At 41.3% G+C, this 27,719-nt stretch overlaps 1 protein-coding gene across 2 annotated transcripts in view; it reads right to left on the reverse strand.

The window, feature by feature from the left end:
- The window catches only part of CUBN (cubilin), a 212,908-nt gene that overhangs the window by 147,543 nt on the left and 37,646 nt on the right, over positions 1-27,719 (reverse strand). For both annotated transcript variants that reach the window (XM_074946012.1, XM_074946011.1), the window contains exons 18-27: positions 26,110-26,266; positions 25,029-25,207; positions 24,220-24,382; positions 23,699-23,915; positions 22,423-22,553; positions 11,762-11,948; positions 8,420-8,580; positions 6,972-7,153; positions 6,166-6,322; positions 941-1,128 (exon numbers count right to left, since the gene is read on the reverse strand). In XM_074946012.1, the coding sequence (XP_074802113.1) occupies positions 941-1,128; positions 6,166-6,322; positions 6,972-7,153; positions 8,420-8,580; positions 11,762-11,948; positions 22,423-22,553; positions 23,699-23,915; positions 24,220-24,382; positions 25,029-25,207; positions 26,110-26,266 (1,722 nt within the window). The remainder of the gene's footprint in view (positions 1-940; positions 1,129-6,165; positions 6,323-6,971; positions 7,154-8,419; positions 8,581-11,761; positions 11,949-22,422; positions 22,554-23,698; positions 23,916-24,219; positions 24,383-25,028; positions 25,208-26,109; positions 26,267-27,719) is intronic.

Here is a 27,719-nt window from a genome sequence, read left to right on the forward strand (position 1 = left end):
GGAATCACCGTTTTCACCAGTTTATTACCCGTTTTTCAACTATGAAAACTGGCACACCAAATGGATAAGGATGTAGGATATTAAGATGGAATGGACCAACATGCCTAGCAGAGTTGTCACCTGACTTTCAGGAAGACCAGCCCCCAAATCACTAGCTATGCCCAAAAGAATACTATGAACCTTTAGATACCCACCACTCCATTGTCAGTTTCCTGGCTCCAAATAGCTATAATACTATTAAAAACTTTGGGATATAGTCCCTTAGGATGAAATTCTTCCCTATGCAAAGCTTAAGTGGTGAATAAGTGCTTTGTGTTAGCCCCCTGTACAGGGCTGAATTGCACTTTTAGAGAGGCAAAAAGCCTTAACACATGCTGAATTTGAGTTTAAGACAACCCCTACGCAGCAAAACGCTTTAGCATGTGTTTAATATCAAGTCAACGATACTTAAGCATGTGCTTACAGCCTTTGCTGAAAGGGGATACACAAACATGTGCATAAATGCTTTGTTGAATTGGTACCATATGTTATATTGCCCATGTTAAAATAATGTTAAGATGTACAACTATTTTTTGCAGTGAGTACAACTCTAGGTCGTACAGTATCTTGACCAGGCAGAAAAAAGCCATGTCAGTCCAATAGCATTCAAATACCATAAGGACATGTTCCCTTTGGAAACTGATGAACCACCAGGTTCACTTACAGGTTCAGATTCCATCTTCTGATGTTGGCTGTTCACTAGAGTTCAAAGTACTAAAAGACTAAAACTGATAGACATACAGGTAAGATATACCAGGTAACCAATAACAATGGCAGTTTCTTTACTTATTCTCCTAACAAAATATTTCTAATTTGAAAAAAATGAGGGCATACTGTATTTTCAGTGACTATTCGCCATGAAAGGAACTGATTTACATGTGGTCTGGATTTGGATTCATACCTTCAAATAGTCCAGATCACAGTTTGGTCCTTCTTCTACATCAAAGGATGTAAAGCTGTAGTTAAGTGTATTGCCAGTTGTAGTTTGGATGGTCCAGCTGCAGTGTTCATTTAGAGGGTAATTGTTTGGATAATTTAAACTTTCCAAGATGCCATGGCTACGGTTGGCAATCACTATTCCTTGGCAAACTGGGGAAAAAAATACAGTAATAAATTCTACTTTGTATGCTGCTTTCCATCCCAGGATCTCAAATTATCTACAAATACTACTGAATAAAGCCTAAAAATACTGGCACGAGGTAGGTATTAGTACTCCTGTTTTACAGAGAAGGAAATTGAGAGAGAGAGAGAGAGAGAGGGGTAAGTGATTTTCCCAAGGACACGCAGGCACAAGGAACAAAATCCAGATATCCCAACTACAAGTCGTTCTTTACAAGCATATCCTTCCTCCCAAGTAAGACTAGAATCATGAGCTGATCTCCCCCATTATCCTACATACTCTTTTGGCCTATTTTTATTTTTTTCAAATGCAAAATTATTCTCTAAAACATCTATTTATATTATTTTAAAAAACTCAAAATAAAAATGCAATGTACCATCTAGCTAAATAAGTCACTTTGAACCAATTTATAGTGGCTGGGGATGTTTTTAGACACAATACTGCAAACTCACATACCATTTCAGGGAACTAGGGGGGAAAAAAAAAAGATCCCACATGGCTAGAAAGACGAATGAAACATAGTTGGCTTGTGTTGGACATCCTAACTGGTTTAACATGCTGGAAGTCAGCATGAAGTTCTTAATAATACTTTCCCTGGTTAGTCATCAAGCCGAGATCTAGTAGAGGATTTGAGGATTTTGACTGGGATAAAGAGAGTTTTCCCCTCCCCGGGGTGGGGTGGGGTGAAAAATGATTGAAAGAGAAAAGAAAGTAGAGAAAGGGTATAGAATAGCCATGCTGTTGGATCAGTGATTCTTATTTTCCTGAATCTGGATTCCACTGGACTCAAAGACTATCAATATGAGTAAATGCTGTGCTGCAGAGCATATTGTATTTGGTTACCCCATATAAATGTGTACATGGGAGCAGAATAAGATGAGGGGTGTGGCAGAGGGCAGGGAGTTAACAGGGGAGTCTCTAGTCTGATCACTCTGACACTAAGTAGTTCCCCAAGAGGGCTGACCAAGGAATGAAATGTGATTAGCTACTCAGGGTAGCAGGATGGGCAAGCTAAAGGATTAATTGACTCATCAGCTGAGGACTGATAAAAAGGCACAGGAAGGATGTGCAAGGGGAACAGGGCTGACTGAGTCCAGTCTCACAGAGCTCTCAGTTCAAGGAGACATCCGCTCTTTTTGGGCCCTAGGAAAAGGGCTGAAGATACAAGGGACATTGTACATAGTATTGCCGTTTAAAACTGTAAAGACATTGGAGAGATCTGAAATAAACAGCACGGTGTGGATATCCATCTAGTGCAGTCTGCGCAGGTGTCTGTGATGCAAGAAGCCATGAGTGAACCACGCCCTGCTACAGGGGGGAAATAGAAAAGTAGGAAGTTCTTCTTTCTGGAACAGGAAATATACAGAGCGTTTGAAGAACACGTTAGCAAAGCAATTCTATTCCATAGAGGTTTTTATACTGTGTTCATCACAGTAGTATCTGAGGGCCTTCCAGTAGTGCTTTAAGAACATGATACTCATCTGTCACTTGTAGTTTGTTCTCTCATCCTCTCCCCAGAGGGAGACGCACACGCAGTGTGGCGTTGTGTTTGGTTGGGATGTGTGGGGTTTTTTTAATATAAATATACCTGTTGCCATGCATTTATGGAAGAAAAGGCCAGGCCAAAGAAATGAACCTTGCCCTTAAAGCAAAAAGTGGTGAGATTTGTGACAGTTCTCAGCTCCTGAGGAAGTTCAGTCCACAGTCTCAGACTGCCCCCAGAGGAAGTTCTGTCTCCCGCACAGCCAAGCTTTTACTCAGATTGTTGAGAGTTCCATTTTGCCAGAGAAGCATAGCTGTCAGCCACCATCTTTGTCCTGGAGCTTTAGATGATTTTTCAGATACCCTTGGCCCAGGCCATGGAGTGCTTTGAAAATAAGTAGTGAGACCTAGAACTTGATTTAAAATTCTATGGGAAGCCAGTGTAGAGAGCAGAGGACAGGTCTGATAGATTCGCAGTAGCCTTTGTTCCTGAGTGCTGCAGCATTCTTAAGTAGTTGAAGTCTCTTAAGTGCTGAAGGCTTCATGCTCAGACATATTGCACTGCTGTACTCTTGCTTAGAATTGACAGAGGCATGAATAACTAAGGCCAGGTCTTCATCCTCCAGGATGGGATGGAGTTTCCAAGCCACGCAGAGAGGGTAGAAAGCATTACTAACAGATGCTATGCGAGAACTCAGCATTAGCAAGGAATCCAAGGGTACACCTGGACTGATGACTGAATTGACCAACTATGGGTATCTGAAAGTCACTTGAACAACTCTTCCATTATCCGTCATCAGAAATAATGCGCATACCTTCTTTCCAGGTCTTGGAATTTTTTCAGAATGATTTACAGAACAGTAAGCTCAGGTACTTACGTGTTCTAAAGTACCCAGAGTGCAACTGAGGCTCAGGGTCAGGTGAATTGGGACACGTCTGCAGATTCACACTCAAGCACCATTGGGAAAGACTACATGAAAACTCCAAAATGGATTTAGAAGAATATGAGTTAGACTATGCAGCAGCCTTCTGGTCCTATTTTTGTATCAGAAATACATCTGGCACGTAAGTGCCTCTGCATGTCTGTCTTACATCAATAAGCACATTTTCCTTTAGAATGTGTCATGTTTCACTGTACACTATCATTCAAACTAGAAGACATGAATGTATTTGGTAATTTACTACATTATTTCAAACTGATACCTGCTGTACATTTTCAGAGTTTGAGCAAGCCACCAAAAGTTTTGTTTATTGAATTTATTGTGCATCGTTAGTAATGAAATAGTAATGTAAATGGCAAAACACACATGCCTTTAGCTGATATCTCAGATACTCTACATTTGTAAACATGCTGTTGGTCCTTGTGATCACCCCACAGAAAGGGTTAATGTGGCTCAGAAGGGGTTAAGTAATCTGCTAGGGTGCACCTGAAAGAAAGTTGGCTTGATAGGCAGGCACTGATTGCGGGTGGAGCCCAGCTGCACAGGAGCAGGCAGGGCTGGTATAAGGCCATGAAGTGAGGGCAGAAGGAGGCTGCAGTGTGGAAGCCTGTGGTCACTCTCTGGGCTTAGAGAGGGAAAGAAGGAAACCCAGGGAGAGAGTAGAAGCCCTGGGCTCCAGGCTCTGAAGGAAGGGTTTACTCAGAAGGGTGGTGGAGCAGAAGCCTGATAGAAGTGGAGTAGAAAAAGGTTCAGGAAAATGGCAGCAAGATTTGAGATGGTACAGGCCTTGGCCACTGATTCAAGGGTCCCTGAGTTGGAACCCGGAGTAGAGGGTGGGCCCAGATTCCCCTTCTAGTCCCTGGGAAAGTGGCATAGCCTTGAATTGGAAGATTGCCAGGGACAATACCCAGTCAATCGGTCCAGTGAGGCTTTGATATCCTGGAAGGAGAAAATTACAGTCACTTGGCTATAGGGCCAAGCCACGAAGAGGGAGAACACTGAGTCATGAAGAGGAAGCACTGTTACTGCTTGAGTATGAGAAGGGCCACAGAGCAAATGAGAGACTGAAGGGGGCATCAGACCAGGCAGCATTTTCCCACAGATGCAGTCACAAGCGGACTCCCCAGCAGTGACTAGAGAATCCCGTGACCGTCCTCTTTAAAAGGACATAGCTACAAGGCTTTTTCTAATCAAGAGTCTTACTTTGTGGCATGTAAAGAATATGGGGACTGTGGGATTCCTTTAAGGGATGAGTGAGCCAGTCAAAGGTAAAAAAAAAAGCACCACACGAGTACAAACCGAACTTGAATACCCTTGGCTTTTCAAACGTTCTGATTAGAAACAGTGGGGTATAATCATTTACTGTAATTCAAACCCAGAGGAATGCCCAGCTACAACCCTCTCTATAAACCTACAAGTCCTCTCAAGATGACATGTCATCTTCAGGATATTCAGAGATTAACTGTAATGCAGTTTATACTTAGTGACGTATCAAAGGTTTACCTAGTCCATATGGCACATAACGTATTGTGCAAGAAGAAAATTAAATATTGGGACAATATTCAAGATTATGGAGAAAATCCAGAATTCTGCATGATTTACAATTTAAAAGATAAGTACCAGCCATGAAAGTGTTATATAGAGTATGACACAAAAAGAAAAATATTTCAAATCCAAAAACCTACATACCTTTCATATTCTCTTTCAGACTCCTAAAAAAACCCCCCTAGATTTAGTGACAGCTTTGTTTAAAAATACATCAGTTCATTTTTTAATACCAATAAAAATAAGTATAAAAAGTACTGATTTGTTTTTGTTGTGCATATATTGTAACAAGCTGAGCACACTGATTCATGGAAATGACACCTCCAAATGTTCGTATTCTGCTCTCTGTAGAACTTCAACACTTTCAGGGATTTCCAGGAGAAGAATTGTTTTGCAAAGAAATTCAAAAATGTGTCTTTTGCAACAAATGTTTTGAAAAATTAAGCTCTCAGAAATGTTCCAGATTGGCTTCACTAGAATCTATGGGCCAGATTCTCCATTACATTTGAAGGGAGCCAAAAGGATCTGGTTGTGGCTCCTTGATCTTCATCCACCTAGCCCCAGCAGAAATTACAGCAGCAAAGGGGCTAATTTATCTTCCACCATTGGCAAAATGTCTGAACTTACACCAACGGAAGATCAGGAGCAGCTGTGCACTGTTCCACTGTGCTCCTCCAATCCATGCACCAACCCTGGAATGGCCCTGACACACACCCTCACACACATTCGGCCCTTAATGAAAGAGTAGAAGGGGCAGCAGACATAGGTGGCAGCAGAGCCAACTCCACCTGCTTTCCACCAGGAGACATCTCTCTTACGTTGGGATTCGCAGCTAGCTCTCTGTGTCCATTTTAAGTGCACTATGTGCTGTGGCCCTAGCAGACTAGAGAATCTAGCCAAATAATATAATACATGCACAATCCTTCCTGGAAGAGAATTCTGCTCACAGATGAAACCAGAGGATACAATAAGAAGTTTGTAGAACCAATGCTGGCATTCTAGCAACTTGCCACTCTCACTCTTCTTGTTCATACTTACTCTGCTTGTACTCAGCAAGGAAACCTCCACCTTCAGAATGACCATCTGTCCTTAGTTTCACATATAAAGCATCCCTGGTGGAGCGGATTGACTCTGGTATTTGATTCCCACAAAATTTACCCAGCATCTTAGCACTGCTACTGTTGCCATCATATACCTTTGAATAAAGAGAGACATAAAAATCTTGAGGGATGATGATAGTAGTGAAAACTATTAAACTGTTAACACATTTAACTGATCTCTCATATGTAAAGTAAAGGAGAACAAAGCTATCACATGTTATGGGGAAAGCCATATATGGAAAAACAGTATAAAGGGACAAACTTTTTGAAGTGACCTTCAATTTGCTCTTAAATCTCTCTCTCACACACACACACATCCTGTACCCTCCTCTGTCCTAAGATAATCCTCTCCATAACTTTAAAGGTGGCATTCAGGATGGAATTTTCTCCTACTTTAGAACTGTTCACTTGGTGTGAATCTCTCTCTCTCTGTACATGGGCACTCACACTGTGCTCCCTCCCCTAGTGGGGGTGCTGAGAGCCACTGAACCAACTGTAAACTTTATATATAATGGAAACCACTTCAAGTCAGGGGGCGCTGCAGCATGCTCCACACCCCTAGTTCTAGCACCTATACCCCTAGTATCTGAGGTAGGGTGACCAGATGTCCCAATTTTACAGGGACAGTCCCTATTTTGGGGTCTTCTTCTTATATAGGCTCCTATTACCTCCCACCCCATCCCGATTTTTCACACTTGCTTTCTGGTCACCCTAATCTGAGGAAGAGAGAGAGACTGTACATACAGCAAGGTAATCAGAGCTGCATTTTGGATGAAACTCCAAGTGGAACTGTTGAAACTGGATTTCAAAAAGACTGCCTCGGCTTGACTTCAACAACCAATAGCATTCTGAATTGTGGTAATAAGGCATGGGATAGTTGGGAGACATGAACATGCCAGATGAAGTTGTGAGGGTCCCACCACAGCCTGAAAAGAACAAAGAGAACCATAATTAACTGCTTTAAACCTCCCCAGTCTCTCTCTCATAAAGAGATTTTATGCTTAGTTTTCTACTCATCCGATGAAGTGAGCTGTAGCTCACGAAAGCTTATGCTCAAATAAATTGGTTAGTCTCTAAGGTGCCACAAGTACTCCTTTTCTTTTTGCGAATACAGACTAACACAGCTGCTACTCTGAAAACTACTCTTCTACTATAACTCTCCTTTATCCAATGAAATGCTTCACAGCAGGGGGCTACCTCACAGGATTATACACACTTTAGAGCCCCTTGGGAAAATTCTAACCTCAGGCAAGAGACATGTCCTGCTGGAATTACACTTCAGGAAAAGTACAAATCATCTGCTAATGAATGTATTACATCCATTAGCATGAGTCTTTCCATGGTTACTGATGCCATGGCAATGAGTTTATAGCTCTTTTTAAGGGACTTTAGGTTTATCCTCATACTTTCCTTTCTTTCTTGTCATAATTATGTAACAGAAAATAGCAAATATACAATAATAACTGCACTTTGATAGCACCTTTCCCCTGGGGATCTTAAAGCATTTTATGCATATTAGCTAATTAATCCTAACAGCATTCCTTTGAGATCGCTAGTACTATACAAATAGTAACCTGAAGAAATGAAAGGATAAATGATTCACCAAATGTCTCATAGGAAGTTAGGGACAGAGACAGCAACAGAACCCAGGAGTCCTATCTCATACTCTGCTGTTCTAATACTAAATCCTGCTCCACTGCCCTCCCACGCTGTATCTCTCAGCCCCACTTCTGTTAGCACCATTCATTTCCTAACAAGCACAGAAACAAAGGATAGAGTGGAAGTTAAAATATAAACTAGAATATGGCGCTATCGTAAATCACTTGGAGAGAAACCCTTATTTACCCAAGAACAGGAAATGTAGATCCCTGTTCTAAACTGCTTGAACTTGTGTTGCCACCAATCAGTTAAGTTTGGGGGAAAGTGTTTAAAGGGGATTCAGGATGCAATTAGGTGCAGGGGAGGTGGAAAACGGCACAGAGAAAAAAATAAAAGATCTAACAAGGAGATTGGTCAAATAGTTCCACCCTTGGCATTCTCATTCTCATTTTCATGCATCTGATGAAGTGGGCTGTAGCACACGAAAGCTTATGCTCTAATAAATTTGTTAATCGCTAAGCTGGCACAAGTCCTCCTTTTCTTTTTATGGATACAGACTAACACGGCTGCTACTCTGAAACCTGTCTTTTTACCTGTTGTGGTACCATCCCAGTAAGCTGAAAATCCAGTGCTTGTGCCATATACATCACTTACAAATTTTATCCACAGCTTGTTACTATGGGAGATGATTACAGGAGGCAGAGCCGAACCACAGTACTTTCCAAGGACTGGTGATGTTTCATAGCCTCCATCTCTAGAATGGAACAGAAGAAAAATCTTTGGCCAAACAGGTAAGAGTGAGAAAAGTAAATGAAATGTCTCCTGGGATTCCTTCAGCTTTGTCTTTAGCAGGAATTCATTATTAACTGCTGAAGGGGTTCTGCTATGTGCAAGACGTTTTAATCAGCTACTCACAACCCACTTGCAAGCACTTTGGCCCAGCTTTTGAAGGTATTTAGGCATTGCTGCACTCAGCATTGCAAGGCCCACATGATTTAGTAACCTCTCTCTCATTTCAAAAGCCAAAACTCCACTGACAGCTGATGAGATTTAGGTTCCTAAATCCCTATTGGAAATGAGATTAGGGCCCAAAATCTTAGGTTAAATTAAGCGGTGCAACACTGAGAGCAGCAATGCCTAAATACCTTCAAAAGCTGAGCATAAATCTCAACAATTTCATTCCAGTACAGGTTCAAAACATCACAACATCCTGACAGAGCCAAAGAAGCATCTCTGGGATCTTCGAAGCTGCATGGGGGAGCAATGAGGGCAAAGCATCAGTGCCATCATGTCTGTCCTCTATAAAGCAACAGGCAAATATAGATAGGCCTATATTAGCCTACCTATATTTCAGAACAGATGGGTTGAATCTCAGTTTTAGATGATTTTCCCTGGCCTCCACAGATGATTCCACAGCTGACACTTCTGATCCTGCCCTTAGCTGGTGGTGGCACCCCCTAATGTTGCAACCAGGGTGCACAAGCAAAGCTTTGTTATGCCTCCTGAACATGTTGGTTTTGAGGGTAGTCATATTTCTGCATACACGCACACCCCTCACTGAAAGTATTATAGTGATGATACTGTCATTGACTTCTCTGTAATGTTAGTACCATGCAATTTCACATACAAAAAAGTGCAGGTCCTGCAGTAGGATTTAAAAAACAACCCTAGTTGCCATTTTAATATGCTGCCACCAAAGTAGAGCCATATTTTAAAGAGAGAAATCCTGTTTCTAGTTGTTTTTATTAAAACATTTGGTTTAGCCTTGTTATGATAGAAGGTCTGTTCTCTCTCCTCTTTACCGGGCTGGGCAGTAAAGCAGCGCTCTGGGGGGCGGATCCGTGCATCAGCTTGTCTGGCTCCCACATGGGTGCCGGGCCAGGGCCGAGGGGTTGGATAATGGGGCCATGGGGGGAAGGGGAACAGGGGTCGATTCAGACATGCAGGGGTAGCGCGGTGGGGATGCAGCGGGGCTCAGCCAGGCTGCGGTGACCCAAGGGGTGGCTCATGGCTGGAAGTTCATGCTCCAGCCCGGGTGCCTGCGGCCGGAGGGAGCGGATCCGTGCTGCAGCCCTGGCCCCGGCTCTGCGCCTCCCGCGCCCCGGCCAGGGGGTGCTGCGCGCTTCGCCGGGCTGGGCAGTTTTGCCGCCGCTGCCACCGCCACTTCACTCGGCTCCTGCCTCCCTCCCGCCCGAGACCCTCTGTCCCACCTAACAAAAATGATTTAGTTCGCAAGTTTACAAACATTTTTACCCTAAAGGAATAAAAATATCTTTCCTAGTAAAATTTCAAAGCACATTATTGCTTTGTAGACTCTAATCCCTCTACCCCGATATAACGCACCTATAGGTTTCACCTATAACGTGGTAAGATTTTTTGGCTCCCAAGGACCGCGTTATATCAGGGTTTTAGGTGTAGGCGTTACATTAGCTACTTTCCAGTCACCTGCTACAGAGTCTGATTCAAATATAGGTTACATACCACAGTTAATAGTTCTGCAATTTCCTATCTGAGTTCCTGGTGATTTATTTCCCTTTAATTGATCAATTTGTTCCAAAACATCCTCTATCAACACCTCAATCTGGGACAGTCTGTCACCTAAAAGGAATGGCTTGGGTATAGGGATCTCCCCCACATCCTCTGTAGTGAAGACGGATGCAAAGACATCATTTAGCTTCTCTGCAATAGCCTCGTTTTCCTTGTGTGCCCCTTTAGCACCTCAGTCATCCAGTTGCCCCACACATTGTTTGGCAGGCTTGCTGCTTCTGATCTACTTACAAAATTGCTGTTAGTTTTTGTGTCCTTCACTTGTTGTGCTTCTAATTTTTTCTTGGACTGCCTTATTATAATTTTACACTCCTTTCTATTTTCCTCATTAGGATTTGACTTCCAATTTTTAAAAGATGCCTTTTTGCCTCTCGCCACCTCTTTTATTCTGCTGTTTAGCATTGCTGGCATTTTTTTGGTCCTCTGACTGTTTTTTTTATTTGGGGGTATATGTTTAGTTTGTGCCTCTATTACAGCGTTTTAAAAATAGTCTCCATGCAGTCTGCAGGTATTTAACCTTTGTGACTGTCCCTTTTGATTTCTGTTTAACTAGCTTCCTCATTTTTGTGTAGTCCCTCTTTTTGAAGTTAAATGCTACTGTGGTGGGTTTGTTTAGCATTTTCCCCCCTTCACAGATGTTAAATTTAATTACAGCATGGTCACTATTACCAAGAAGTTCAGCTATATCCAGCTCCTGGACCAGATCCTATGCTCCACTTAGGACAAAATCAAGAATTGCCTCTTCCCTTGTGCGTTCCAGGACTAGCTGCTCCATGAAGCAGTCATTTGTGGTGTGAAGAAATTTTATCTCTGCATCCTATCCTGAGGTGACATATACACAATATGAGGATAGTTGAAATCCCTCCATTATTATTGCATGTTCTGCCTATGAAGCCACTCTAACCTCCCTGAGCATTTCACAGTCGCTGTCACCGTCCTGGTCAGGGGGTCAGCAGTAGATTCTTACTGCTGTATCTTATTGTTCAAGCATGGAATTTCTATCCATAGAGATTCTATGATTCAGTCTGATTCATTTAAGATTTTTTACTTTATCTGACTCTATGCTTTCTTTCACTTATAGTGTCTCTCCCCAACCAGTACAAGAAGAGATGGTCCTTCTGCTGAAGAATTTATAAGCCCCACAAGAATCCATTCACTTACCCTGATGGAGCTGGAATTTATCCAGGACCATCAGAGGTGGGAAATATAAGAATGGAATAGGAAGGAGGGAGCAACAAGGTTTTATTTCTAGTTCACTAACAAACCTTTCCCAGCGTGCCAGCCCCAGGTACATTTCAGGCTACAGTTTCTTGTTCAGCCTAAATGGATTCTACTTCCTACCCTTGGTTACGATCAGTAATGAGGATAATAGAACTAAATGGGCTTGCCTGATTTCCACATAATCCATTGAACAAAGCTTATTCCCTTCCAAGGTGAAGTTGGTGAAGTGCAGCACAATCTGTTTGTTGGTTTCCACTCGGATCCTGTATATGCATTGTGTCTTGACAGGGTAGTTTCTGGGGTAGTTTGGAGATGTCAGCACACCAGTGGCATCAGTGTATTGATGGGAACATACTTTTAAAAGAAAGAAGCAGAACACACAGTGACTTGAAGATACATCAACCACAACGCCCCATTCCAAAGATGTCTATTGGTTATGAAACAGTTTAAAGCACATATTTAATTAAAAATAAATATCTATTTCTGACAGATAGGAGACCAAACATCCTGATCTACTCTGTATTGTAACTTTTCTTGGAAAAATCTTATTGATGGAGCTCCCAATTTAAAGTAATCCATCAAACCAAAAACAGAATCCAGGATGTGTAAGGGATTTATTGTACTTGATTTGACACGTTGATTGTTTAAGTAAAACTTTCTTTAATCAATGTGCATACAAAAGGCAGAGGTGGTGGTGGTATGTGTGGTGTGGTGGAGGGTTAAGTATTTCTAGTTGCTAAACAGGCTTTAATCTTACACTGGTAGACAGGAAAAAAGGACACTGTAATGGCTAGCTTGATGATCTGCAGTCAGCACAATGTGCTGCCATTGAGCCCTGAATGTCAGAGCAACATAGGCTTAGAAACCTTCCGTGCATTCACTCCCTGTGTGAAGAGAACATCTCCCATTGCTCTCAGGCAGCCTCCTTTGGACTAAACTAGGAGCAATGTTGATTTTCCTTTCTAATGTCCTTTTTCTGTTTACCTAAGTCATGAAGGGGCACCTGACTGGTCACATTCTACCTGCAGGAAAGCATAAAATCCCTGATTGCCAGGACCCAGCAGTTCTCTCCAAGGTACAGTTCTAAAATGAGTTGCATCCATCCCTCCTGGACCAACAAGAGGGCAACCATGACACTGAGCCTTGGTCTGAGGTGGAAAATGGGATGGAGAAATGAGGGGATTTGAGAGAACCTCTGCAAAAAGAGAGAGCAAAGGCTCCACAAAAGTTCAAACTCTTGCTATAGGACAGAATATAAGAATAATGGCATGCATGATAGAATTCATGGAATGTTTCATATGTAGTGATCATGGTTACACTAATTACAACGTACAGTCGAAGCAGATAGTAGAATACAATGACTAACTTTAACCATTTCACCAGGCCTTAACAGATCTCTGGAACCTAAGTTTGTAACAAACTACTGCTACAGTTTAATGCCCAATACTTTACATAGTAGTGTAAGAACTGATGCAAGCCACAGGCCCTTCATATCTCGAATAGCAGGATCACCATTCTGCTCTGATGAATTTAATAATTATAACATTTAATTTCATAAAACCTTTTGAAATTTGCCTATTTAATTTTCTGAAATATTACTTATGTCATAAGAGAGCACAAATCATATGACCAATCTGAGGGATAAAAAGTGAAAAATTCCCTCTGTGTTTTAATTATCTAGAAAGATTAAATATGACAAATGTGATCTAACTAATATGCTTTCTAAACTGACAGTACAATACTGAACTCTTGCTTCAATCCAATACTGTGTTAGCCCTCTTTACTCTTCCTTTTGCTATGATTTACTCCGCCAACCTCTCATCAAATGAAAAGCTAAGATATGTGATCAGAAATATGACATGCACATCTTTTTACATGGCTCACACTCAGTACAAATGACTATGTGAAGAGTAGTACTATGAACACTTTGTTCTACTCAGTAGGTGAGACAGACAATGCTGCCTTGATGGCATTACTGTACACATGTCATTTCTTTCATTTCACTTATGTGTAATTTAGAAAAACTGCCATATCCATAAACATGCTCAAATGCATGCATGTAATTTTAAGGTCAAGTTTGGTCACCTTCAATGAAATCTCTGGTACTTCATCAGTCCAATGTGCAATACCTTCACAAGTGTTGCCAACTTTCATTATTGTATCATGAATCTCATGATATTTGGCATTTTTCTTCAAGCCTCCAATCTTAAAGTCAGATGATTTTGTGATTTTATAAAGTACGTTTCTAGCCCTCATGGTTGTAGATAGAAGCGCAAAAATGTGTATCAAGTGCACCCTAAAGGCTCAAGACCTAAAAGGGAAAAAAACCCCAAGCCCTCAAAATGTTTAGGTCAATGTCATGATTATTTGGGGGCCTGGCTCATGATTTCTGAATGCTTGGGACTGGCAGTATTACGGTTGTGCCTTCATTCAAGGGCTGAGACAATGAATGCCAGGTTCTAGTATAGAGAGTATTAAAATGGTTATGTTATGATGTAATTTCAGTGTGAACATTAACCACCACTTTTAAGAGCAACCACTGCAGTCCCTCAAGGGAGATGATGTTCCAGTTTCCCTGCATCACTAATGTTTGCTTCCCTGAAAGGAATCTATTTTCAAACCTGGGTGGCGATCCAAACCGCAAGTTATTTTTTGTTCCACATTTTGCACCAGTACTCAAAGATTGAAAGAGAAACATGAAGGGTCTTATAGTAACTGACTCTCCCATGTCAGTCCTCCAGCTACAACTACATAGAGCCAAGAACACATTTAGGATACAGTGCTGTAAAGATTATAAAAAGACTAAATGTGCCAAATGGCCTTACTTACTTACGTATGCATCATCCAGCACAACTACTATTGTTCACATTACTCTGGTTTCAGCTGAAGAATGGGTACTCATCTTTTGCATTTACCTCACTAACACAGCATCAAAAAGTCAATATTCTTTGAAATGTGCTAGCTTCAGTTTGCAATACTAATGCTATCAATGCAAATTATTAGGTAAGCAAGCAAGAAAGAGGAACTCTGGACCCTTTGCCAAGTTTCAGAATGCCTGATGCCATGATGAGATTAATAAAAGACTGGAAAAATATGTATTCCCAATTCATTTTAAATATACTACTCAAGTTCACTGAAGAAAGAAGAAAAGGGTATTTGTCCAGAATGATCACACATCTTTCTTTACCAGTGTGTGAGGTTTTCGAAACCCACTGAATCTGGTTCTGATTTCAGTACAACATTAATGTTTGCTCTCCTAGAAAAGGCTGTAAACTACTGCAACCTAGTATAACATTGCCAATACTAATACTAATAAAAAAGTCAGGTTTCATGTTTCTTTCTCATGCAGCCATGCACAGCACAGAAAATGATGTTAGCATCTGTTCCAATAAAGGGATATTCATTGGTTGCCATGATGCCTATTAATCCAAAGCAAAATTCAGAGTATTAAATCATCGGTAAAATTGTGATTTTTCTTTTAGTTTGATCTTACACTGCCAAAAAAGAACACAGATTCTCGAACACTTAGCTCTTTATATCATGTTCTGCATATTTACAAAAAAGAAAAAGAAGCCACCTCGCCACATGAAGTGTATTCCTCTCCACAGGCAGTAGATAAAGCACATCTACGCTCGAGAGCCTTCTGCTGGCAGGCATTAACTGACTTAAATTTTTACCAACCACAGCTGAGGGATGAGAAGGAGAACAAAGGTCCTTTGTAAAGTGTTTCAACCCCATTATTCAGAAACACTAGTCACAGCAATTTAAACTGAATCGCCATCCCTCCTTGACTTCTCTGTGTATATCTGCCAAATACAACTTTCAATTCCCATCTTTTCCCACTCGGCAGGGGAGAAGGTCCATCCTTCTCATCCCCCGATGGGAATTACTGATAATGTCCATTGAAGTGTTATCTTAGAGTTGAATTTACACTATTCTATCAACAAGAAAGTGAGACCTACAAGTCTACATTTTCTCTTTGGTTATACTTGTGCAGCCTTTCTGAAGCCCGTGGGGTTTCAGAAGTCTAGCTGAAAGCAATATTTGGCCCAGAAAGTACAGAAAAGAAAAGAACTGGTGCTGGGATTGTTCATGATCATACTCTATACATACCTTCCAGGTAACAGGGAAAATTTAAGGAAAGGAATTATTCCCAATCTCAGATAATAGTAGGAAAGGAAGCAATAAAATGAAACTAAGAAAGGAAATGTTAATGCTAGAGATGAGGGAGCTGATAGGAGTCTGAAGCCATATTTGCTTTTGATACAGATTCATTTCAGTTTGAATAGACCACGTTTGATGGCAGATAATAAGGCTGGCAGACACAAATTAATCTGACAAAAAAAGTGATGCCCCGCATCAGGCTGGGTTGTCAGTAAGCGGATGATTTTCATAAAAATGTTTACCAGCACCGCAGTTAAACCAAAGTTAGACTGTCCAGCTACCAAAGTTATAATGTCCAGCTACCTCCTCCTTTAACTCTGGCCTCTCTGATCAGTCAGTGCCGTCTTCTCCTAGTCCTACAGAAGCTGAGAAATCTCGAACCATAGTCATAGTCACTCCCATCATACCCCAGATGGGAGGGATGTGGAATAAGTATGTCAAATATGGAATTTGTGAACAAAATTTCCATCCAAAAAGCAAATGGCACAAAAACATGATAAAAGCTCTTGCTAAGAATGACTAGCTAAAGTTCCACAAAGGAAAGAATAAAATGTAACCTTCTTTGACTAAAAACAGAACAGGTATTTGTGAATAAACAAAGGATAATTACATACATATATGGGACGCAATCATGCTCCCACTGAAGACTACTGCTGGATCCTGCAAGGTGCCAAGCCCTCTGTCCCCATTCAGGATTGAACCCTTTGAGAGTTTGGCCGTTGATTTCATTTGAGAGCAAGACCAGGCTCACTGCATATTGTCTAAATGTGGTTTAGCCAGCAGAGATGGAAAAAGAGTTGAATATTCAGGTCTATCTGTCGGTTTAACTATGCTGATATTTATATAGCCTTCACCACATTCAGAGGTCCTTTTCATTTGGGCCCTGGACTCTAAACTTCTATCCAATATCAGCTTGTTTCCTATGAGACCATTTCCCTGAAAGTCAAATAGATGACTCATTTAATATGATAGAGGGAAAGCCCAGCTTCTGTTGCTAGGGCAAGACAGTTCCACTGAATAAGGTACATAGATTCACAGATATTAAGGTCAGAAGGGATCATTATGATCATCTAGTCCGACCTCCTGCACAACGCAGGCCACAGAATCTTACCCACCCACTCCTGCGAAAAACCGCTCACCTATGTCTGAGCTACTGAAGTCCTCAAATCGTGGTTTAAAGACTTCAAAGAGCAGAGAATCCGCCAACAAGTGACCCATGGCCCATGCTACAGAGGAAGGCGAAAAACCTCCAGGGCCTCTTCCAATCTGTCCTGGAGGAAAATTCTTTCCCAGCCCCAAATATGGCAATCAGCTAAACCCTGAGCATATGGGCAAGATTCACCAGCCAGATACCCAGGAAAGAATTTTCTGTAGTAACTCAGATTCCACCCCATCCAACACCCCATCACAGGCCATTGGACCTATTTACCATGTTAAACAGCTGACTATTACTCAGGTGGTATTTGGCTGGCCAAATAGCACTCATGTTCCTACTATTTGGTATGCTTATCCCCACTAGCTCAGAGATTTCAGGAACTTTCCAGATAGTGTTCCATGCCCCAGGCTACATATTCCAGTGTTCTGTTTGCTTTTTTGACAAGAACTATACTGATGGTATCAAGGTTCTGTCTGCTGTTATTCTTGGGCTATGTTATCAGAACTAATAATAAATATATCACAAATAATACATGCCAACAAAAACACTCTTTCCTACACTATAAAGATGCAAAAAGGAAGTTTTAGTTTACATGAAAATGCCCTTTCACTCATATTTGTTCCCTTTTATACGATAACATTGTTCATCTTTTCAATAGCTCAGTCTTTGTAGAACAATTTAAGGCCACTACTTTTCTATTCTTCCCATTGGAACATCTAATATAAACCAGAACTACTTTGACCTTTCTGATATTGGTTACAATGCAGTTGGCTCACAAACTGTAGCTGAAAATATATGGAAGACACTTGTTGCACAAGAAACTTGATTAGAACCATATTTTCTTAGCAGGAAAAAAAGTGTGTTAGACTTCAAAAAATCCACAGCACTGGTATATATCCTCTTCTTTTCTCAAATATAAGTACATACTGCCCACACATAATTGGATAGGTATGAAATGAATATAAATCTTAAAGATAGAAGACTTAACATTTGATATAATTTGATAGGAGTGGGTAATTGCATCAGTTAGCTAAGTCCTCCTAATTTAGTGTGTGTGTGTGTGTATTTCTTTTACACCAAGGCAGCTTCAGAGCTCTTTGTTCTAAGATTAAAAATGAACGTCAGCAGATCAGCATTCATGAGCAAATTTACAGTAATATTTTGTGTGTGCAAAGAACAAAAAAGTATCTTTATAGGGAAACAGATTTTAGTTTCAGCTTTCTAAGGGGTTATTATTAGCAGACAACCAATGTGAGGAGGTTTAGAGAATTGGTTTGGTTCAGATAAACAGCCAAAAATTTTGATAGTTATCTGATGTTTTCCATACTTATCCAAACTGTAGTAGTTGAACTGAAAAAAACAAATTGTTCTGGAAATTATACTTCCAAGTTTAGGTCAGATTAAACAGAGAGCATTAGCTCTTTTGTGATATTTCTGCATGAAGCCCCAGCTTAAACCAAGACATGTACATAGAAGTGTAATATAAACTGTGGGGGAGAGGGGGGAGAAATAGCAGCCATACATGTTCAGACCTCCAAAGTGGTCCAGGTATGGTTTCAATTTTCGGTGAAGGTTCTAGTTAGTTCTTATTTCATCCAACCATAGTCACTCATCTCTAGTCATTGTAGATATTAAATAGAAAAGGGCTTCCTAGAATGCTGCAACTTCCCTTAGAACTGCCCATCTACCTCTGAATCAGCTTGCTTTTGTTGGTCAAGCCAAACCCTTGCTACTACAGCACCATCAGATGAATATTGGTGGAGACCCACTATGCCCGTCATAGGAATTTGCAGCATGCTGCAGCACTCACTGAAACCTGGATGCGCTCTGGGGAAAGAAGAATTCCTGCCTTTTGCAAAAGGACATTTTAAATCTTCCTTTTTGCTTGTAAAAACTTCTTTGAAACTTGTAGGAGGCTATCATTTATCATCTGATAGTTGAAACCATAAGAGTCCATTCCTATTCTCCTCTGTCAACTTCAGTTTAAGCTTACATTAGATCAGGGGTTCTCAAACTTCATTGCACTGCGACCCCCTTCTTATAATGAAAATTACTACACAACCCCAGGAGGGGAGACCGAAGCCTGAGCCCACCCAAGCCCCACTGACCCAGGCGGGGGCAGGGGGTGGGGGAAAGCTGAAGCCCAAGTGCTTCAGTCCCAGGCAGCGGGCCTGTAACCTGAGTCCCAACACGCAGGGCTGAAATCCTCAGGCTTTGGTCTTGGGTGGTGGGGCTTGGGCTTGGGCTTCAGCCCTGGGTGCCAGCAAGTTCAAGCCAGTCCTGATGACCCCATTAAAATGGGGCCGCAACCCACTTTGGGGTCCCGACCCACAGTTTGAAAACCCCTGCATTAGATTATTCTGATTTATATGTAGTCAAATTTTCATAAGAAGACAAATAATTGTCTCTCTCGATTTTGGGGTGCCCACTTTGAGACACCTAGAGTTTCATTTTCAGAGGTGCTGTGGACCCACAATCAGAGATGGCAGACCCTCAGTCTGAAAATTGGGGCCTAGGGATCTCGAGTTGGGAACGCCAAACCAAGACATACCAAATGAGTATGAACACTTCTGAAAATGCTGATCTCATTAAGCGTCGTCAGTTTGTTTGGCAGTGTATAAATGTAAAAGGAGATGGTCCCTGCCCCCAAGGATTTATAATCTAAATCAGACATGGAAAGTCTGTTCAGACAGTTCAGATCATGTTAATAGTGATACATATGGCAGAGTTTGGGATGAAAGAGAAGAAATCCAATTTCCATCTTGTGGAATTTACGATGATGGGGGGACATGGAGGTGAAGATGGCAGGTAGATAGTTGAAGATGTGAAACTGGACCGAAGGGCCGAGGTAATTAGGAGATATTACGGAAGCCACAAGTTCACCAGTAAGGTTGTCCAGGGAGAGAACATAGGAAGACATGAATAGAGCTAAGAACAGAAACTGTCTGAGCACTGACAAATAGCAGGAGCAGCTGCTGAAGAAGCAGTCGGAAAGGGATGAGAAAAACTATGAGAGTACAGAGAGTCATGACAAGTAGCTGTTCTGTTCAGAAAATGTTATGTTATTGCAAAAGGCCATCGGTTAAATGCAACAGCCTGTGATACAGGGTTGGGGGAGAAAGTGCGATATTAACCACCAATAGAGACACTTACACAAAAGCATGGTTGGACCCTGCAAACATATGCCAATAGACCGTTTTCTTTTAACACGCTCATGCTGATAGTGCAGCAGCTGTAGCAGCAGCCGAACAAAATGGAGGGACAGTTTACAATAATAACTTATTGTTTCAAAATAAGAGGAAAGGTTTCATGATTTCTGTGTCAGTAAAAACCCAGAAAGTTTTCATACTCTAAGGTTTTTCTTCGAGAGAGAAAAGCTGTATAAATCTGTTCCTACATTAGTTTCAGGCTGATAGTAGGTTCCTAGCTGGGATGTTTCCCATTAAATCTTAATTGCTAATGATTTTTCCTCTCTTCATGCCAGATAACTAACATATGAATGAAGGCAGCTGAGAAAACTGATCATTTGGAAGTAGACACTAACTGGTGGTGAAGCAAAAGCAATGGCAGGAAGCAAAATCTCGACCAGACCCCCACACACATTCCCAAGAGATGAAGTAACAGTCAAACTGCCTGAGCTGTAGCTGGGAGAGTGGATATTTTGCTCAAAATCTAAAACAAAAGGAGACTGGGCAGCTATGTCAAGTACAGCAGCACATATAGCTACAGAGATGACTGCTGCGGACTTTTGATATTTATCTCATTAAAAATACAGCACACATACAACAAACCCCAACTGAAAACCATCTAGCTGTGCACACAGATGACCCATGTGCATACAAGTTCTAATTACTATTCCCCTCATTCCTCCACCCCTGCCTCTTCCCACTATTCGCTACATGCACTCTTGGGTCTTTTCTGTTGCCTGTGAGCTCGACAGGGCCCTACTCTGTGTTGCAAAGAACTGAGCACAATGAAGCCCCAACCCTGACTGGGGCCTCCAAACACAACTCTAACAGAAATAATAAAATCATTATAATGGGACTGTGCACATGAATCCGCTCCACTGAAAGTGAGCAAAGGTGTTAGAACTGGGTCTTTAATGAGGCCTCTGCTTGTACCAAACTACTTACTGAAAACAAACACAGAACTAAAACTGGGCAAGAAGAGTTATCGCACTTTTCCTTTTTTAATGCTTTTTGATTAAAATATTTCACTCAAACTAAAACTTTGCACACAGGGGCGGCAGCTGTAGACACAGTCAGACCATTTCCTTCCTTGCATATGGGGACCACACGTAGTCGCACAGCACAGTCTGTATCTCACACATTGTCTGGGATCTGCTTCTCCACTGGCTGTAATTGCCCCGGCCTGTTTGGAGGTCTCTAAGCAACTGAATCTCAGTACATCAGGCAAGTCATTTTCCTGCTACTCTTGTGCCAGCTGCTCCAAACCAGCCCAGCCAAAGGTAGAGCTTTTTGCCAGAGTCTTGCTTCAGTGCTAGCAGTTAGAAGGTCGGTTAGCAAGCAAGATCCCCACCTAAATGAGGAGGATCTTTTAAAGAATATTGAGTGACTGATTTCAGGATCCTACGCTTAGTAATAGACAGGCTAGGTGGTGTATCACCAGTGCACACTCAGTCAGCAGGGATATTTAATTTCTAAGACCGAACTGCATTTCCATGGGGCAGGGATTAGCAGTGAGAGGATTAGTAACGAGTGTAATGTTCGCATATAGCATTTCACCTTGAGGTTGCTGGTCTGGTTCAAATACAGCTCAGGTCAACAATAACAAAGTTGTTACCTTCTGAATACTTCTAGGTGACCTCTGAAATGGGCATGGTGGTTTTAGCACTGTCCAAAGGGTCAGGCAGACGTACACATCACAGAAACTCTGCACACTAACCAGGGCTTTTCGTAATGCTCAAAGGTTCAGAGCAGTCAAGGAATGAAGGGCTTGGAGATTGACTTTGCTCCCCAGAAGGTGGCTACTCTGGAACAGACTTCTCTGACAGGGCAGTGAGAGGAGGCTTGAACTTCCACTGCCCTGCTGCATCTGTTCTATGATTAAATAGAGGACTTCATTCTCCAGGATGTCACTCCGGCACTTGGTGCCCTTATACCTTTGACAAGCACTCCTGTTCCTGGTGTGTTTGCTTGGGGCAAAAAAAAAAAAAAAAAAAAAAACCCCGCACAGTCAGTTGAATGTCAATGAGACTTCCACTCCTATGTCACTTCAGAAAATAATATTCCTAACTACCCTATGCAATCCTGCCATGTCAGTGATTACAGAAACCATTGGTGTTGCCTAGAGACATTGCTTTCTGCCTGGCTCATCCTCCCCAGCTAGAAAAAAGGCCAGTGAACCAAGCTGTAAATAAAGATGGGTGGAGGAGACAGCAGGGATTCTGGTAATTAAAAAAATGAAATGTGTCTTGTTTTTGTAGTGTGTGTTTACAATTAAGGCTTGACAGGATTCATCTGCATAATGCACTCACTGCTGTATTACCTGTGGAAGCATTCATTGAGATATAATTAGCTGAGAACCCCTCAGAGGCAATGTTGTGATTTGTCACAAAGTACAACATCATTATGTTGCCACTGCTGGTGAGTGATGGTGGAATTGATCTTCCACAATACCTATAAAAAGTCAAAAGAGATACCATTTATTGAGTATATATATCAATATTATATAGTATCTAGATTAATAGAAAAGTATTCAATGTTCCCCAGAAGCCTGTAGCTGGGTCATTTTCTGTTGACCTTAGAGGGAGATAGATTGGCCCCATCAGATTAGTCTTCCAAAAAGACTAACTAATATGGTGAAATAAACTCCATTATAACCCCATATTCACTTGCTCCTGATTTTCCAGCTACTGGAAGGATAACATTTTTCATCTTTTGGCCTCAGCCCAAATTTCTATTTGTATTTGAAATTTTGAACCAAACCAGTTTAGTTGTTCTTGAGTTATGGGAGTACAAAAATATGTTACCTTTTGTAAGAAAATAAAAATCTGAAGTGCAATCATTTATTCACTGATATAAACACACATGAGGAGGCACTGTAAATGGATCAATAAATAATATAAAACTATAAAGTCTAAGATTTAGCCCGTGTTATAGCCTTTTTGTTTCTTCAGGTACCCAATTTTCACCGATTCTGCTTCTGCTACTTGGTATTAAAAATTATTTCCTTTCCTGCATCCCAAAGGAAGAAACAATATTAAGAGTGGATTTAAACCTGTTGCCATGACCTTAAAAAAATATACATGAAATTCTATTGCTTTAGGCAACGGCCAATGGGGGCTGCGGGAAGTGGCGCGGGCCGAGGGACGTACTGGCCGCCACTTCCCGCAGCCCCCAGTGGCCGGGCACAGCGAACCGCGGCCAGTGGGAGCCGCGATCAGCCGAACCTGCAGACGCAGCAGGTAAACAAACTGGCCAGGCTTGCCAGGGGCTTTCCCTGAACAAGCGGCATCCCCAGTTTGGGAACCACTGCCTTACAGAAAAGTTAATTTCTCATTCAATAGTATCAAATTCAGTTCACATCCCTTGGCCCAATAAAAGACAGACAGGAAAAATACTACCCCTCCTAAACCTTGCCTTTACTATGTTAAATGGAATAATAGTTGCTGAATAATACAAATCTTTAGCTGCTTTCAGTAAAATGAGCCTATGTTGAACACCTTGATACCAAAGGAACAGATCCACTGAGGAGCAAAAAGAAGACAGTGACAGCAGCTGTGTAGGTAGGTAGATTAAATAGATTAGATAGGCATATTCACCTTCCAAGCCTTGTCATAGTACCATTGTCATATACTTCAAGATAGTCTCTGGTGCAATTGTAATCAAACTCCAAGTTAAATGATGTGAATGTCAGGCGGATAAGGTGCCCAGGCTGTACTGAGATAGTCCATGCACATTTAACACCATGTGGGTAGATGATTGGATGACCAGGACTTGTAATGGTCCCTTCTGGCCCAATGAGAGTCTCCCCACACGCTAGAAAGTTTTAAAACAACAATGTGTTAACTAAAATAATGTTTCCAGAAGAAGACACTTATAAAATTAGTTAATGGTTTCTGAAAATTAAAAACATGATTTTTTTCTTTCATCACCTCTTTCGGAATTTTTGAAAGGATTCTACATTGTTTCTTTCACAAATTAGGTCTCCTGCTTTGTTGTCATACAGCTTGACGTCCCACTGATTTCAATATGTGGTTTTCCTTTGCTCATCCATTTGAACTGGTGGCACACAAGGACATAGAGGACCAATAGCCAGAGGGTGAAAGATCTCAACTCTTACCTCTATCTAATGGCCAGTATTCAGCCATGAATCCAAGATTTGTAGCAGAGGAAGCTCTGAATTTGACATGGAGATAATTCCATGTGGACTGTACTGCTGAAGGTATATCTGTGCCACAGTATTTCGCCAAAAGAGGAGACTCTGGGCTGCTGCCATCCCTGACCTGAAAGACAATGTATTCAAAACAGCCCATGAAAACTTGTTTTGATTACTGCCAAGTAGCTCTAAAATGTAGATGAATTAACTCAACGCACACAAACAGTACAAAATAGTCTTGGAAACAAGTAGGAAGAGCTAAAAGGTCAAAAGCTACCATGGAGAAGACAGTGGCTCATCCACCTCATTAAACTATTCAGCAGGTCAGATCCTACCCAACATTAATATATAAATGTGTGGCACCAGCACAGTGGCCTTAAAGCTGCTGTGGAGGGGCAGCTGAGAATTCTTCTAGCCTAAAGGAACCCGACAGTGCAACGCTTGCATTCCAGCTGCCTGGAGCTCTTCGCCAGTAGGTAGCACATGGGATACAAGGAGTGGAGAATCAGGCCTTATCTATCCAGATATAGTTATGCATCAATAATAGCTCCTATTCTAGAAAATATAGATGGAGAAAGGTCATCTTATCAAAGGAGCATTCAAAAGAAAAAGGTTGGCTCACCTAGTGAGTCAGGAAAAGATTTCATTTGTGCAAGGAAATAGGTGTTTATGTACCTCTTCACCCACACTTTTCCTTTTTGACAGACATAGGTACATGACGGAGGCATGCATATGTTTGTAATTCACAATAAGTATGTACTAATATTCTTTACCTCCACATAATCTGAGTCACAGGTAGTGATATTTCGAATGCCAAAATCGATAAAATTAAGAATCACTGCATTGCCTTCTGGCTGGAAGATGATCCACTCACAGGTCTTCTGGTGAGGGAAAGCCCTGGGATGGTATGGGGAACGAATAGCACCCTCTCCAGACAATATGCCCCCACAGGCTGCAATGAAAAATTAAGAGTTAGCAGCTGGAATTAATGTTTACAAGGAATGTACATTGGGATGTAGATTAAATGTCATTTAGGGGGGAGGAAGAAAATAACCATTGAAAACACACGTCTCCATCTGCTATGGATAATTCAGATAGGTTTAGGAGGGGGCTGTTTGTTTAAAAAGTCACTATTATGTGACTAAACGTAAACCTGCATAACTGAATGTGGAACAGCGGTGATATCATGTCCATGAAAACTCCAAGTGAAAATACACATTTGTCTCCTTCCCCAAATTTGACTGTATTTGGTTTTACAGACTTGTGCAGAAGGAATGAGGGAAGGGGATGGCACACAACAGGAGGGGAGAGGTGGATGTCTCATCTGTTGGAGGTGAGTCTGGGAGAAGGAGTGTTGAAAGTGGACAAATTTACAGGGCAAAAATAAGATTATTCATTGTCTGCTGTATTTGGTGCTTGTGCTAGTGATGAGGGTCTACCTTTGCAGAGAAAAACTGAGACTATACAGCATGTACTTTAAGTTACTTTAAGGGTGCCCAGGGTTATATGAATAGCCATCCTTTTAAGCATTTCTAGAAATCCAAATAAATACATGTACTGATAGATGTCTCAACTTTTCATTTCCTTGCTTTTAAAGTTTTGTGTTGGGAATATTATGGGTAGATCCATCTTCACTGATATATGGTATAGTGTTTTTGTGTCAAAGATGCAGAACAAGTGAAGATCAGGGGGTAGAGATCTCAGAATAGTGCGATGTGATATCATATGTAAATAATGTGCAGCAAACCCTCAGTACAATGTGGGGACTTAGGATGAGAATTAAATCATATACAAATGCTAGAAGGTCCCCAATCTAGAGGTCAGTTCAGTTTTCCAGCCACCAGTTTCTCTTACCAACTTCATAAATTGCTCTGAAGCTAGCCCTTTGCACAGAAGCATCTGACTTAAATTTGATCCACAGGCTGTTGCTAGTGGAAGTGATTGGAGAAGGAAATGTGCTATCACAGAATTTGTTGATGATAGAAGACATTTCAGAGTCGCCATCTCGAACCTAATCAGCAAAAACAAAAACCAAACAAAATAAGTCAGTAATAAAACTGTAACTCAATACTTTTATGCATCCATAAAACCATCATCAATTGTAAACCCCTGAATAGCATGTCATTTGTTTTGTCATTACGCTCCAGTAATAAAAAAGAGCTGCTAAGTGTTGTTACAATAATGTAAACAAAAGGGACGCTCTCGCAGCCATATGATCACGTAAGGTCTTCCAAAATAAGGAGTGCCAGTCACTATTTGCTTAGGAGACTTCCAAAGCAAACAAAAATAGTGTTGATCCGGTAGATGGGACGCTTGTCTGTGAACCTAAGCCTCAACATGAGGCTAATGCTGTATGCTGCCCAAAGAGCCATCTTTGGAGAGGTAAAAGCAATTTCCTGACTGTTTAAGTGATTAAATATTTACATGGCATGAAATTCCTACCTAAAATAGAGGATTTTTTTATTTTCTTCTAAGTGCAATGTCTCCCCTATTTAAAATTACAAATACATTCCCTGCTCTGTACATAGAGTTTCTATTGACTTCAGTGGGAGTTCTCCACAAGGATTGCCATAAGACCACCCAGGCAGACACATAACTAATGAGGGGTGCAGTTCTAAGTTCCAGTGTCAGTAATAATGGTTACATCTCATTATTTTATCTGAAAAGTTCAAGGTGTTAGAATTAAAGTGATGGTACGCCAGGGTGCACCAGGGAATCAGTGTCTGCTTTTAAACCCTGCATTGCCACTAGGCTTGAAACACATTAATCAACTCACTAATAAAGGGAGAAATTTACTCTATCGATTGCCTCATGAATTGGCATCAGATTTGAAGACAAAGATTCTCGTGAAAACAAAAGACCATTTTCTCAGCAGCACCAGTGCTGTGCATGGAGCAACTGGGGCTGCTCTAAGTTGCACCTAGTTGCAACAGCCAAGAAGCCATTGCAACCACTGGGGGTGAGGAGGTGTGGAGAAGGGATTATGTTACTTGAAATTGTTTGATATGAAAAGATGTTATAGAAAAATGTTAAGTGAAATTGTATGAGGAGATATGTGTGGGATCAAGACCAAAAATAATATATGCTGCTTGGTGTGTAGAGATTGGACTTGTGGATGGAAGCTCAATCCAGACTGCTCATTTGGAATTTTGGGGAAATTTGAAGGGTTGTCCATTGTCTACTGAGGAAAGAGGGAGCAGGATCACAAAGGGAGTCGGGGAGCTAGACTGTGATCAGGAAGGGAAGTGCTGTTGGGCTGTTATAAGATGAGGCTGTCCCTAGTGGAGTAAGAAGTAGACAGGTTACTGAAAGCAATTGTTTGGTTTATTTTATGTTTAATCTGGCTCAATAAAAGTGTAGTGGATTTTCAAACCCAGAAGTTGTAGGCATAGTCAGTTGGTGGGTTTAAAGAGATCTGCAGAGCCTTCTAATAGTTAAGAAAAGCTGCCAAGATCATCCAGTAT

This window comes from Natator depressus, chromosome 2 (assembly GCF_965152275.1).
Source record: "Natator depressus isolate rNatDep1 chromosome 2, rNatDep2.hap1, whole genome shotgun sequence".
In the NCBI taxonomy this organism is placed as follows: domain Eukaryota; kingdom Metazoa; phylum Chordata; order Testudines; family Cheloniidae; genus Natator; species Natator depressus.